Here is a 14,726-nt window from a genome sequence, read left to right on the forward strand (position 1 = left end):
AGGAGGGGCATCACGCTTGCCGCTGGCCTGGCGTGATGCCCCTCCTCGCTGGCCCACCCCTTGCCTCTGCAGCTCTGGCAGCGCCGGCCGGATGCACTACGCATGTCCTGACGTCACGGCACACGTGTCCTGATGCCCCGTCCCCAGGGGCGTGGGTCTCTGCGCCGCTGCCCCGGGCAGCAAAGAGGCTTCCTCTGCCGCTGTAATAGGCTATTTATGTGCTTCATTGTGGGGGCGGGGAGGGTTTTTCGCTCAGTAATGAGGACTCTGCTTTGCATGCAACACCTGACATCTCCAGGTAGGGATAGGAATAACCCCTGTCTGAAACCTTGAGAGCTGCTGCCAGTCAGTGTAGACAGCAGTGGGCTAAATGGGCCAATAGTCTGTCTCAATACAATGCAGCTTCCTATGTTTCCATGTTCCTACCATCTACTTACATGGCTGATCAATTCTGAGTTTCTTGTATGCATCTATACATTTTCTGGGTGACCTCAAGACCCAGCCTCTCTCAGCCTAACCTGCCTCACAGGGTTATTGGGAGTGTAAAATGGGTTCTGGGTGACATTCTGAACTTCTTTGAGGAAGAACAGGATATAAATACAATAACAATAATAAGGTATAAAGATACTATAAAGGGGACATTCCAAATAAGTATAGATGCCTGCAAACATATTTCTCTATTTTCCCAACAAGGGGATTTGGGCTTACAATATTATTTATTTACAATAAAGAACCAACCGCATTTCTGCTCCACAACACTTCTGTGGTCTACTTTCTGCATGCATTAAAGAGAAAACAATACTCTGAGTTGTAAACCTGAGTTCTCTCGCCATTTCCCTTCAGATATTTACAACATACAAAGTAGCAGAAGACCCATTGCACAGATGGCCACAATCAATAAGTCTACACCAATTGTCGTTAAATGAGAATGTCAGCTCTGAGTTTTGTAGCTTAACATTGGAATCTATCTATGTTTGCTTGCTTGTATAGTATTTTTTTTATTCCTTATGTGCTAGTATGAATTAATCTCAGGAAAAGGGAATGAATCATCAAATGAAATTATTAATAAGTGAAGGGTATTATTTTCCCCCCTGAAGCAAGGAAACAAGCAAAATGACAGGGGTTTCCTCCCCCACCAATGATGGAATTCTACACCATGTTTACGTGCATTTCACTGATTTATTTATTTATTTCCCAAAAGCTTATACATTTGTCAGTGAACGTGCCCAATATAGGATTGTAATTCACTCTATAGTTCAAGTTTATTTGTGTAACCTCGGGGTAATCTTGAAAACCGTTACAATAGAGATGGTTATATTTTTATTGATCCCCTGTTATTAAGGATTCACATTCCTATATATATATATATAGATATGCTGATCTTACTGTTCCTACTCCGAAGAGATTCCATATATGACACCCTCATCTCATCACACACAGGATGCCAAAGAGAAAATTATTACTGTCCTGCAAAGCTATTAATCGGAATAGCCATTGCACTGTTATTAAAGGAAGAAGCAGAGATGAGGAACAACATACTGATAGACAGGCGAGACTCAAAGTGAATCCTGATTCAAATCATTAGGAAGCTGGCATTAAAGAATTTCTGCTGCTCGATCATCATTCAGTTATTCAGCATCATCAGCCATTCAAATATGCCCACTGCTTTTAGACATGACAGTTAGATGTGGCCAGACAAACGGGGGCTATGCCTGTCTACCATTGCTAATATCAATCACAATGTATTTTGTATATTTAAACATGAGAAAGTACTGAGATGGAAAGCCCCCCCCCAAATGGGTAATTTCTCTTGCTAATGGACTGTGAGGAATATTCTGGGGTGAGCACCCTGTCTGTCAGAAGCTAACTGAGTCATTTGACAGGATAACAAATTGGCTTCTCCATCCAGAGGTGATACACTAGAAAACGAGAAAAAGAGAGCAAATCTCTCCATAATGGACCTTCTGGAAAGTGATGCATTATGAATGGCGAGCAGGGAACCAAAACACATTTGGGTAGCTGTTGGATTTGTGGCAGCAGGAGCAGCAGCAGCAACAGCATCTGAGGCCTGGAGAGCAGACTTTTCAAATCACCCACCCATCTGCTCTCAAACTTCCATTGATTTGCCAGTGACTTTTAAAAAAAACCAACACATTGTGTATTCTTGCTTACTGACAGCCACCTTGGACGCCTGCTATCATGTCAGGCAAAGAGGTGGGATATAAATGAAGCAACTCCCTGGTCCAAACCCATCTTTTATAACTAAGCCTAGGTACATATAACTGGCATAGAGTACAACCAGGGCTTTTTTCCCCCAACCAGAACTCATAGAATCATAGGGTCATCTAGTCCAACCCCCTGCAATGAAGGAATCTCAGCTAAAGCAGATGTGACAGATGGCCATCCAACCTCTGTTTAAAAAGCCCCAAGGGAGGAGAGTCCACCACCTCTTGTGGGAGTCTGTTCCACGGCTGAACAGCAATTACTGTCAGAAAGTTCCCCCCCAAAAAATGTTTAGTCGGAACCTCCTTTCTCATAACTTGAAGCCACTGGTTTGAGTCCTACCCTTCAGAGCAGGAGAAAACAAGCATGCTCCTTCATCCATGTGACAGTCTTTAAGATATTTGAAGATGGCTACCATGTCTCCTCTTTCCCAGGCTAAACATACCCAGCTCCTTCAAGCACTCCTTGTAAGGCTTAGTTTCCAGACCCTTGATCATCTTGGTCACCCTCCTCTGCACACATTCCAGCTCAACAGCCTTCTTAAATTGTGGTGCCCAGAATTGGACACAGTATTCCATAACTCAGTTCCGGCTCCTCTCAGGCGGACATCATTATAAGAGAATAAGGGAGAATCCTGCTAGATCAGATTAAACATTCATCTATTCCATCATTCTGTTTTCACAGTGGCCACTCAGGTGCCTATGGGAAACCCACAAGAAGGACCTGAGCAGGGTAGCATTCTCCCTCCCCTTCCTCTTTCAGTTTCCCTTTTGTCTGTCTTAAGATTGCAAGTCACTTTGGGTTAAAAATCCTGCCTTCTACACTCTTTGTAAAAGCTGGATACAACCCCATAAATATTACAGAAAGGCACTTTTACTGGACAAAGAAATCTGCTGTGGATCAGGGATGGGGAACCTGTGGCTCATTGGATGTTGTTGGACTTTAACTCCTATCATTCTCACCATGACCAATGGGCAGGGATGATGGGAATTGTTGTCCCAAAACACCTGGAGGGCCAGAGGTTCCTCATCCCTGCTGTAGATGGAAATGGCTGTGCTTACTGCTTGTGACATCTTCATTGCACTGCCCAAGATGAACCAATGAATCTGGTGGAAACCTAGTAGTGGGTTGTGTATTTTGTCTCTGGTTCTGTGACTGTACAGATATATTATAAACTTCTCAATGTAGAATTCCCACTGTGTGGCACAGGTTGATCACATGGCAAGAGGAAGACCTAATGGTAGTGCAGGCCTTGCAAAGGACCCAACAAGTCCCTTAGTTTTTGCAAAGTAGAACAGGTCTCACCTCAGTCTGGCTCCGGCAATGCATTCACTGGGAAACAAGAGGAGCAAAAGCAGCAAGACCCTCATTTCTGCAAGAATTAACCCCATAGTTCATGGAGAGCCTCTTTCTCAAATGACTAAACCAACAGTGATCTTGTGACACTTCCTTTTTTAATGGCACGCCCCCGCAAAAATAAGTATAAGGTTAAAATATATCCATTATCTCCAGAATGTTTAGCACCTGCTGTATTTCTTTTGGGAATCAGTTCTAGTGAATCCTTGTTTGTGGAGCTGCATGGCCTGATCCTCACATCTTTGCATATTGTTAGTGCCAGTGATTTATTATGAATGACAACTAACAGTTTCTTAGGATTGTTACTCACGTGGCTGTCTCTTCTTTCTCCTTGACCAGCTGTGCCTCTTCCTGTTGTGTTGCCTCAGCAGGTTTGTCAGCTGGAGGAGGCTCGGGTTCTTTTTCTGGAGGCCCTGCTGCATCTAAAACCAGATGGTTGATAATAACCGTTAAGACATTTATTACAGAAAGCTGATGTCAGAAAAGCTTATGATGGTTGTTGGCACACAGGTTGAAGCAAGGCCAGAAATTGAGTACCAGGTAGGTGAAACTAAGTAGGCACACCAAGAAGGGGGTGATAGGAAAGTGATAGAAAATATAATAGCTGGGAATGTACAGGTACTAAGGAATCAAAGGAGGTACATCAGAATGGAGCTGGATGCTAGCAGACCTGTTCCAGGTCAGGCCCTTGGAACAAGACCGTCAGCTTGGAAAGTGGCAGAGATCCAGTACAAAAAGGGGGAAGTAGCATTCCATTACTGATCGTGGTACACCTGATGATAGATTCTATCTCTGTTTTCCAGAAAGACAATTTATAGATGTAGTGAAGTATCTGCAATTTGCTCATTGTGAAAGCACAGTGAGTGTAGAGGTTTAGAGCTTATATCCTAGCATTTATTAGGCTAGGCTAGAATTCTAATACAGTGGTACCTCTGGTTGCAGACAGGATCTGTTCTGGAGGTCCGGTCGGATCCCGAGGTTTCCGCAACCTGAGGACCACTTCTGTGCATGCACGCGTGGTGAAAGCTGGTAAAATACTTCCAGGTTTGCCGTGTGCGCATCCCGAAGTTTACGTAACCAGAGGGTTACGTAAACGGAGGTTGGACTGTAAAGGGCAGTGCTCTGTTGGAAGGAACCCTCTATTTGAAAGCAATCAAATCCCAATCCAGGTTTATAAGATAATGAGTGACCAGAAGGTGGAGAGCAAGCAAGATAGTGAGCAGGGGCCTAAAAGGGCCCAGTACGTTTCCGAGCACAATTCAAAGTGTTGGTGCTGACCTTTAAAGCCCTAAACGGCCTCGGTCCTGTATACCTGAAGGAGCGTCTCCACCTCCATCATTCAGCCCGGACACTGAGATCCAGCGCCGAGGGCCTTCTGTCGGTTCCCTCACTGCGAGAAGCAAAACTACAGGGAACCAGGCAGAGGGCCTTCTCGGTAGTGGCGCCCGCCCTGTGGAACGCCCTCCCATCAGAAGTCAAGGGAATAAACAACTACCTGACATTCAGAAAATTCCTAAAGGCAGCCCTGTTTAGGGAAGTTTTTAAACTGTGATATTTAAAATGTATTTTAATGTTTGATGGAAGCCGCCCAGAGTGGCTGGGGAGACCCAGCCAGATGGGCGGGGTACAAATAATAAATTATTATTATTATTATTATAAAAGTTGCCCATTTGGACTTCAGATTGAGCAGGCCACCTGATCACAATCTGTTAAGGGTGCTGGGAATGGCAGCTCTGGGGGATAACTATATGCAGCTGTGGTCACTCAGTGAAGCTGATGACTGACTAGGAATTTGAACTTGGCTCTATTTGGTCCTAATTAAACATTCTACCTACTTTAATTACAGGCATAACTGGAATACCAATAGGATGTGGCCCTTCAACTGTATCAACTCTTATTTTTTTTATTTAAAACTTGAACTCATTCTGGTGTATTTATTATTCACTTTTCTTTTCTTTTCTTTTGAAAATGAAATGACATTTCCCTCAGAAACCTGGTGTTCGGCTAGTTCTGGAACTTTTGAATTTTCAAATAGTTTAGTTTAAAAGATTGTAGAGATAAGATTGGAAATCGTGGGCACAGAGCCTGGAGAGGTCCCCCCCCCCCAGCTTTTCAAATGAATGTTCAGAAGAGATGGTGAAATTGAGAATATCACCCACAGGTATATCATGACTTAGTCATACTGACAGAGTGACGTTTATAAGATATGATTATTGTCACACTAATAATTCCTGATGCATTTCATTGCTTTTCTTGGATTTGTGTTTCCACAAAAAGCATGTAGAGTAGCCTTAGACAAAACAGTTGTTAATATAGGTATGAAATTCAAATTTGAGGGTGTGTGTAAATGAGTCACTGAGAAAGTGTCCTTTAAGATGACATTTAGCTATCTCGAGATGATTAATTTCTATAATTAATTTTCATTGGTATTTTAACTTTAATCTAAAAAAACAACAACCAGGTACCATCGTCATTGTGATATCATTGTGATATTTTGCCTAAAGCAGACATAGTCTTAATAAGTGCCACGAGTTTGTCACTGTTGGTCAAAAAGCCTTGATGACCATTCACACCTAAAGAGTTTGCTTGCCAAGTCAAAATAGTTAAAAAATACTTGGAGAAAAAAATGTAGTCCATGTTGCATGTCCATAAGTAACAAATCAATATTGGTTTGCAACCTTGAATTCCAGTGATTGAATGATATCTAAAGTAGTATATGACAGGCTTCTCAGCACTTCCCACAATTATTCACAATGCAGCCTGAGAAACCCCTCCTCAAACTCAAGGAAATTGTCAGAACCACATAATCCAATGCTGCATCCTTTGCTTGGAAGGAAGTCCCATTAAGTTCTTAATCATTTCTGGAAAAGTGGGTGGAGGATTACAGCTTAAGAGGCACTTGGATGCTAGTCAAGGTCACTATGTGTGTGCCAGTTTGGGAATAATAATAATAATAATAATTTATTTATACCCCCGCCCATATGGCTGGGTTTCCCCAGCCACTCTGGCCGGCTTTCAACCAAATATTAAAAACAAGACAGCATCAAACATTAAAAACTTCCCTGAACAGGGCCGCCTTCAGTTGTATTTTAAAAGTAAAATAGTTGTTTCCTTCCTTGACATCTGGTTGGAGGGCGTTCCACAGGGCAGGCGCCACTACCGAGAAGGCCCTCTGCCTGGGTCCCTGTAACCTCACTTCTCGCAGCGAGGGAACTGCCAGAAGGCCCTCGGCACTGGACCTTTGTTTGTGGCAAAGTTTTTAGAATAATTCCTGTGGGCTCCTATGAAGGGGGTGTGGTACAGTGAGTAGAGTGTCAGATTTCGACGTGGAAAATGGTCCAGGTATGAAGCTCCTCTTTGCCAAGTCTATTATGTCACAGCCTAGTCTACATCATATGTGGGTTGTGAAGCAAAAAAATGTTCCTCTGGGTTCCTTGGAAAAAAGACAGGATATAACTGTAGCAGTAAATTATTTTTAATAAATAAATAAATCTAGAAGGTATAATAATTTGTTCATATATCTCAACATTACACATACGTCTGTTTAGGAATTCAAGCAATCTGAAACTACCAAACCTCTACATTTTACCAATCAGTTCTAATGTTAATTGCTGACATTAACGCTGATGAAATGTATTAAGGAATATTTTATTGTGTTCTTTCACAGCAAATGAAGAAAATGGTGATTAAATCAGATTGAATTGTCTTTAGAAGATTCTTGAGTATTATGAAAATAATGAAGAGAATCAGCTAAGTGTATACAGTGCAAAGTATCAATATATTAAGTATGCACCTAGTGTTATTTGAAGCAGGGAGCATACCCTCCAACATTTCTCCGATAAAAATAAGGACGTCCCATTCTATAATGATAATTTTACTATTTATACACCACATATCCTACTGGGTTGCCCCAGACACTCCGGGCAGCTTCCAACATATATAAAACATTAAACATTTTTTAAAACTTCCCTATACAGGACGGCTCAGTGGTTGGATAACTCCATACCCTCCAACATTTCTCCAATGAAAAAAAAGGACATCCTAAGGAAAAGTGGGACATTCCAGAATCAAATTAGAAACCAGGACGGCTTCTCTAAATCAGGGATGTCCCTGGAAAATAGGGACATTTGGAGGGCCTGAGGGAGGGGGAATCTCTCATCCTTGAAAAATCACACACATCTTTCTAGTTGCTGCTTGTTAAATATAGTAATTGAATTCACTGAAATTGTAAATGCTTCTATGCACTGCAATGTCTTTAAAGTTGATTGGTTGGTAACTGAATTATAGAGAGTGCCCTAGTAGTTCTCATGTGATTGGCTAACATTGGTCACCAGAGATGTATCTAGCAAAGGAGAGACTCCATTTTACGTGAAGCAAGATGACTGTGTTTTAGAATCCACTGTGAACACTGCTAAGTTGAATAGAGTGTTGGAGTGCTTCTTCTCTGCTTGAAAGAGAGCAAAGCTGCAGGAGAAGGTAAAAGTGGATATCTGTCATAGGAGCTGTAAGACATGGCCTAACTGAGATACAGAAGGGTGAGCTCTGGAAAGATAGGAAAATATAGTTGTTTGGAAGTTACAAGAAAAGACTGTGAGCCCGTGCTTGGAGAAGCATGTACTGTAAATATTATGTTCCTCATTTCTGGTTTATTAAGTCAGACTTCACAGCCATTGCTCTTATGGGAGAAGGAGGAGACAAGGAGCTACCTTTTACTATGTGAATGATGTCTTCTATGCTTTCTGCTTTCCTTCAGTCTCTTTGGCTGTGTGTGGAGGATGATAGAATACAAATGCAGCTGTATTGCTCTCATAGGTGCTGGAAGCAGGAGAGGATGTAGGATCCATCCTTTTCTCCTTCCATCTGCCACTGTTTGGATTGTAATCTAATATTCCCTTTCATGGGTTAGAAAGACCAAAGAAGATTTATGGACAGCAGGGGAAATCACATATACATATAGAACAGAATTTCCATGTCAACAATTAGAAATGAGGATTAGCTTCCCACATTTTAGCCTTTCGAAGCTAAAGAAGGTTTATCAAGAAGCAAGTTTATCAAATCAAGCCGAACTCTGAATAATCTTTAATGACAATGTATATGTTTCTCTGAGACCAGAAGTCTGCACAGTGGCTGGTTGAAAGAATGGAGAGTAAGTGATGAGTGCCCAGGACAAGGTGGTGAGGAATTAAAGTTGATACTCAAAGGACTCTTTTCATTGATTGACATTGCTCTCTGAGCTGTAACGCTGAAATACTCGCTCTGCTGAGCATTCATTAGACTATCTGCCATCTCTAAAATCCTTCAACTTCCATATTTTTTGAGACTTCTTTGCTTCAATCTTCTCTCTCTCTCTCTCTCTCTCTCTCTCTCTCTCTCCCCCCCCCAAACCAAGCTGGGTGGAAACCACTTTGCCACAGTCAAAGTCACAGTAGTATCTTTGAATTTTACAGCCATGTGGTACTAGCAATGTCAATTATGTTGACTTTCCCCATGGTCTTGGTATCCTGCAAAGCAGATTTCACAGTGGATTTTTTTTTTTTTTTGCTTCCAGGAATATGTTGCAGGCTTTGTCTTGTTCTAGATGCTTACAGGTCTCTAAGTGACCCTGTGCACATAGGGTTGCCATATGTCATCTTTTCCCAGGACATGTCCTCTTTTTTTCATGGGTAGAGTCATCATAGAGACCCATAGTTAAAAGTAGAAGTTGGCAAATGTGTCCTCTTTTTTGCTCTTTAAAATATGGCAACCCTAACATTGCAGGGGGTTGGAACAGATGACCCCTGGTGTCCCTTCCGACTCTACAATTCTATAGTTCTATGACATTTTGGTGCATACTTGCAGCTATAGGCCTCTGTGCAGACTGTGGTCTGGGCTCTCTTGTCTCCCTTAACCACCCAATCTGCACTGACGGCTTTTATGCTTCTTTGGTGTGTTCATGGTTATGGTGGTGGAACAAAAATGGTTGCCTGATAGTGGTCCATATTGACTATTCACAGTCAGGATCCAATATAGATGTATATAAACTGGATCCAATTTATGTATATAGGTATGTACAGCTGGACCAGATCAACTGTGAATTGCTACAAAAAATTGTGAGCCAATTTTGAGGCATTTGCTTGGGGTGCCAAATATAGCACACAGTGCATCTGAAAAGCAAGTAAAACCACACATATATATTTCTTTTGTAAGCTGTTTGGAGGAAGCGAACTGGTGAATTTGACCCTGACAAACACTTTAAAGACCTACATGAAGGAGAACACAGGGAGAAAACTGCAGCAATACAGGATTGGACCAGGTGTTCCTGAAGTAGGTGCCAGCAGCCAGGTAATAATTTGCACTTGCCTTTAGATTCCCATCTGTTCCTATAAGCATTTCCCAATATGCCTTGAATCACAAACCAGGGGAGAACAGGGGAGGCGGTAGTAGTGGGTAGTGGCAGCATATGCTTCTCATAGATCTCTGCCGCATTTTTAGAACACATGCAGATTGGTGTGTTTAAAATATTGGAACTCTACCACGTAGAGATTGTTGCCAGCAATTCTCTTATTCTGGATATCCCAATTCCTGATCGTTTGCTTTCTGCTTAACTCTGAATTTCTATTTTCTGTTGAGCTGAGTAGGCTCAGTTCCTGCCATGAGGCTCATAACTCTCTGACAAGTAATTACGTAATTGGTAGAAACACAAGCGAAGTGCATCTAAATAATCAGTACAGACAAGTGCAAAGCGCCAGATTTCTATTCTCTTGACTGTTCGTCCCCCAAATTTCTCAACTGTCTTCTTTCCTGACAGCTGACCTGGACTGAAATAAATGCTGGAATCAACAAGAGTTTTCAACTGCACCAGTACAATTGCACACTCTATAAAACATTTACTGCCATGTGTCTCAGACTTTATAAAATTAATTTTTTTTGCTAAACTTATTAGCTCTTCTGTGTTACCCACTTCCAACCTAGAACATATATGAGTATATTTACTTCATGGCTACTGTCTTGACCCATGGTTACGTTCACCACTAAGGGGAGATGATGACCCAATAGGGTGGAAATCAGCAGGCCTGGCGTCCCATAACTGCAGGTAAGGCAAGGCAGGGAGAGGTCAGGACCTTGGACAGGGACCAAGGAACCTGTCTGGGATCACAGCATCCCTCCAGTTGAGGCAGAAAATTATTTCATCAGTATGTTTGAGCAACTGGCAGAACTTCATGGTCTGGTCTAGGTGGCTTCACCTGCAAAGCACTTCATCTGGTGGGTCAATGGGCCAGTGTCTGCTCCTGCACTCTTTCCAAGCAGTGGTGTTTTGAGCTGTTGGGACTGCCTTGGAGGAAAACTCATCAGGACTTTCTTGATTCCCCAAGGTGTTGGTGGTCCAGTTACTGGAATGTGGTGGCAGAGATATCTTCAGGGGGTTCAGCAGATGAGATGTAGGTGCCAGCAGATCCATATAGGAAGGACTAGGGAGTGGCTCTGTCTCCTTCTTGGGGCTGCTGTTGTAGGATGACTCTCCATGTGAGGATTCCTGGTCTAGGACCCTGACAGCTTACACCTGCTAAACAATTTCTTCTCAGTCCCACCCAAACCCATTTTTACCCATAGCATACACCCTTGGAACAGAACCCAGTAGAAAGTCAAAAATAAAGTTAGTTACTTCCATTTTAGGCAGGCTTACTTTGTGAGTAAATTTAACTATGAACTGGGTTCCTCAGCGGAGCAAGACGGTTTGAGCATATTACATCAATCCTGGCCTGTCTGCACTGGGCCCAATTCAAAGTGCTGACTTTGACATATAAAGCCTTAAATGGCTCAGGACAGCAATACCTCAAGAATCACCTCTCTCCATATGAACCAATCCAGACCCTGCGATCATAATCAGAGGCCCTTCTTTGTGTGCTTCTCCACAAGAGGTCAAGAGGGTGGCAACACAGGCCTTTACTTGCCTGGTGCCTTCATTACATATCTTTAGATGCCCAGTGAAAACATTTATCTGTAACCAGGTGTTTGGCTGATTAACATTCTATGGGCTTTTAAATTGTGTTTGTGGAAGGGGGTTACTGGTTTGTTTTTGTTTTATTATGTATTTTGGGTTCTAATTTGTACTTCTATATTGTGAACTGCCCTGTGATCTTTGGATGAAGGGCAGTATACTAATTTTATTTATAATACTACTACTAATAATAATACTTTTCAGTAGCAGACTGAATCTTGTAAGACACTGATGATGAAATTTCATTTGTTTCAAGTATTCAAGTCGTGTATTTAATGGAAAAAATGAGATTGCTCATTAGTCCCTTTTGTGTACAAAATTGTGCTCTGTGTATCAAATTGCCTATGCATCCCCACTGATTGTAAAGTGATAAGAAAACATATCAGAGAAAACATGCATTGCATAAGAACACATTTCATAACTATTTCCTCCTCCTTTTTTTTTTTTTAAATAAAAGACCTACAAAAATTAAATCAGTTCTCAAAAAAGCAAAGGAAGCTTGCTTTTGGATATACATCATTTTATTGGCAAGATGTGATGCAGTGCTTCTGAAGAGGGACACAGCATCCAGGATACATTATGCAATTGATCATCCATTGCCACAGTTAGTTAATTTCAGATTTTGTCTCATAATTGATTACTCATACAAGGAATAATTGATTGCTTATACAAGCATTTTATTTACAAGAGAACTGTAGCAAAATGAATGGCTCAAATAGTTCTATGAAAGTTTCCTGGGGGGAAAGGGACTAATACAATGCATCTAGTATCACATGTCACTAAAGCAATGGGCAACCATGCAGAGTTTCTTTTAAGTCATGGTACTGCTGGGAATTCCAGTCCTGGACACTTTTGACTGCAGGTAGACAGCAAACATAAAATAATATAATAGCTTCAAGGCTGGCCTGCGTGTAATAAAAAGGAATGTTTGTTTGGAGTGCTGCTGCTTCCCAAAGCTCATATGCACTCAGTTTGTGTAAGGAGGCCAATATTTAAATGAATACCATTCAGTAATATTAAGATCTATTGGAATTCAGCTTTGGGTCTACTGCAATTTTTGTTAAAACCTATATTGGAGTGCACTGCTGCACTATTGGTTTCATAGGACCCCAGAGGGAACTTCTGCCACTAAATAATTGCTAAGGTCAAGAGTGAACTGAAATTTAATGGGTGTGATTATAAAGTGTCCTTAGCAAGCGGTTAAATTGGATGAGGCTGTGCCTTGGGCCCCTGAAATTGGCCCAGTAATTAGGCATTTTTGTAAGTCATCGCTGGGCAGACTTCAAACTTTTAGAATCTACTGCTACTACTATTGTTATTACTAGAACCCCAAAATTCATCAGCTGGAGCCTGGTGCTAAAAACTCACACTTAGAATTAGAGAATTTGTTTTGAATACCAGTACTGAATGGAGCTCACAGTCCTTCCTTCCACACAAAAATCCACTTCTGGTTACCCCCGAACTACCTTAATTTCAGCAGCATAATCTAGGGTGGCAGGGGACTGCCATTTTGCTATTGTTAAGCAAGTGGGAGTCAAAATTCCTTGCTGATATCCTGCAGTTCACTCAGAAGTCTACCAGTAGATCTACCTTCTCTGTGTTCCTGGTGTAAGGTATGTTGAAGCTTGAAGCAAGGACCTTAGTCTCAAGTGTGCTGTTTCATGTGGACTGCCACAGAGATGCCATAGCACCACATGCCCAAAAGGAGCTTATTTGCATTTCCAGAGTTACAGGGTAGCTGCCTGTCTCAAAGAGAGTCCAAAGTTATTGGGGGGGGGGGGGTTGATGAGCCTAGAAAGCTGCAAATTTGGACTTCCTCTCACCCAATGGTTAATGATTCTGGTTGATGGCTGGTTACTCTCTGATCCTTCCCTTGGGTTAACCACCTGTTCTTAGGCTGCCAACAAACCAGAATAATAATTAAAAAAGCCCAGTCTGTTCCTTTAATCTTAAAAGCAGTGCTCTACACAGGAACCAAAAGGTGAATCTATCAATGACTGCTAGCCATGATGGCTGTGTTCTGCCTCCACTGTTAGAAGTTGCTTGGAATTGCAGGTGTGCAGAGTGCTGTTGTGCTCAGGTTCTGCTTTCAGGTATCTCATAGGTATCTGTTTGGCCACCATGAGAAAAGGATGCAGGACTAGATGATCATTGGTCTGATCCAGCAGGGTTCTTAAGCCTTTCAAGGTATGGAGACAAGCATCAGCACAGACAATAATCTGCATGTAAAGCTGCTTAAAGGCACAAGCTAGTAACAAAGTTGGCAGCCATACCTGACTTTACCCCACCTTCTCCTGAATTTTCTGCTTTCCTCCAGTGCCTGGCCTTTTCATGAACTCCATTGCAAGAAAGGGAGCAACTGTGTCAGTGGTTCACTCTAGGACCCTGAACCATTATGATGGCCAGGAGAAAATTTATGTGGTGGGGGAATCCATCAAAAACAGCAGAGGTGGATTTAGGGCAGCATGACTAGTTCCGCCACACAGGGCACCAAGCCTTGGGGGTGCCACTGGGTGTTGCAGCTGTGATGTAGTGAGCTGAGCAGAATAGAAGGTGAGAGGTGTGGGGGAAAACAAATACTGGTCTCACACAGGGTACCACTGAAATATGAAAGACCAAAGTCTACCCCTGGAAATGCTGACAGGTTGTCATAGTGCTCAAAATAATGCTGGGTAGTCCAGTCCATGTTTTATGTGTGTACCAGTTCAGGGTCTGGAGTACTTCCAGTCCAGGTCTTACACAAAGCTTTAAAAACCAGGCTTGGGGGTAGATTTCTGGTGGGCTTTTCTCATGCCTAATGATGGTTTGGATTAGTTCTAAATAAAGCATTTTGGGCACCATCCTTGGTGCTCAACACTTTGAGCAAAAAGTATCCTGGACCAGGCAGTAGCAATGCACCCAGAAAGATTTTCATGCCACACATTGAATAAGGCAGTAAACAAAGAAGGAAGATAAAGTTTGTGTTATGCCCACCAAAAGCACTATTTTTAGAAGCTGAATAAAAGCTGAAGTGGAACAATCCAGACACTGGTTTACAGCCTCATCTGGTGTTTGTGTGGATGAGGCCAGAACAATGACAGAATTGCATTTAATGTCAGCCAAATAGTTTTTGCAGGGCGACTTCCGAATGCTTATGAATATAAAAAGGCAATGCATGACACCTTGCTAT

General features: G+C 42.1%; 1 protein-coding gene across 1 annotated transcript in view; it reads right to left on the bottom strand.

The window, feature by feature from the left end:
- Nucleotides 1-14,726, bottom strand: part of CNGB3 (cyclic nucleotide gated channel subunit beta 3) — a 59,504-nt gene that overhangs the window by 38,181 nt on the left and 6,597 nt on the right. Inside the window, exon 4 of the mRNA XM_033156099.1 lies at nucleotides 3,890-4,001. Coding sequence (XP_033011990.1) covers nucleotides 3,890-4,001 — 112 coding nt within the window. The remainder of the gene's footprint in view (nucleotides 1-3,889; nucleotides 4,002-14,726) is intronic.

The sequence above is a fragment of the Lacerta agilis genome, chromosome 7 (assembly GCF_009819535.1).
Source record: "Lacerta agilis isolate rLacAgi1 chromosome 7, rLacAgi1.pri, whole genome shotgun sequence".
NCBI classification, from domain to species: Eukaryota; Metazoa; Chordata; class Lepidosauria; order Squamata; family Lacertidae; genus Lacerta; species Lacerta agilis.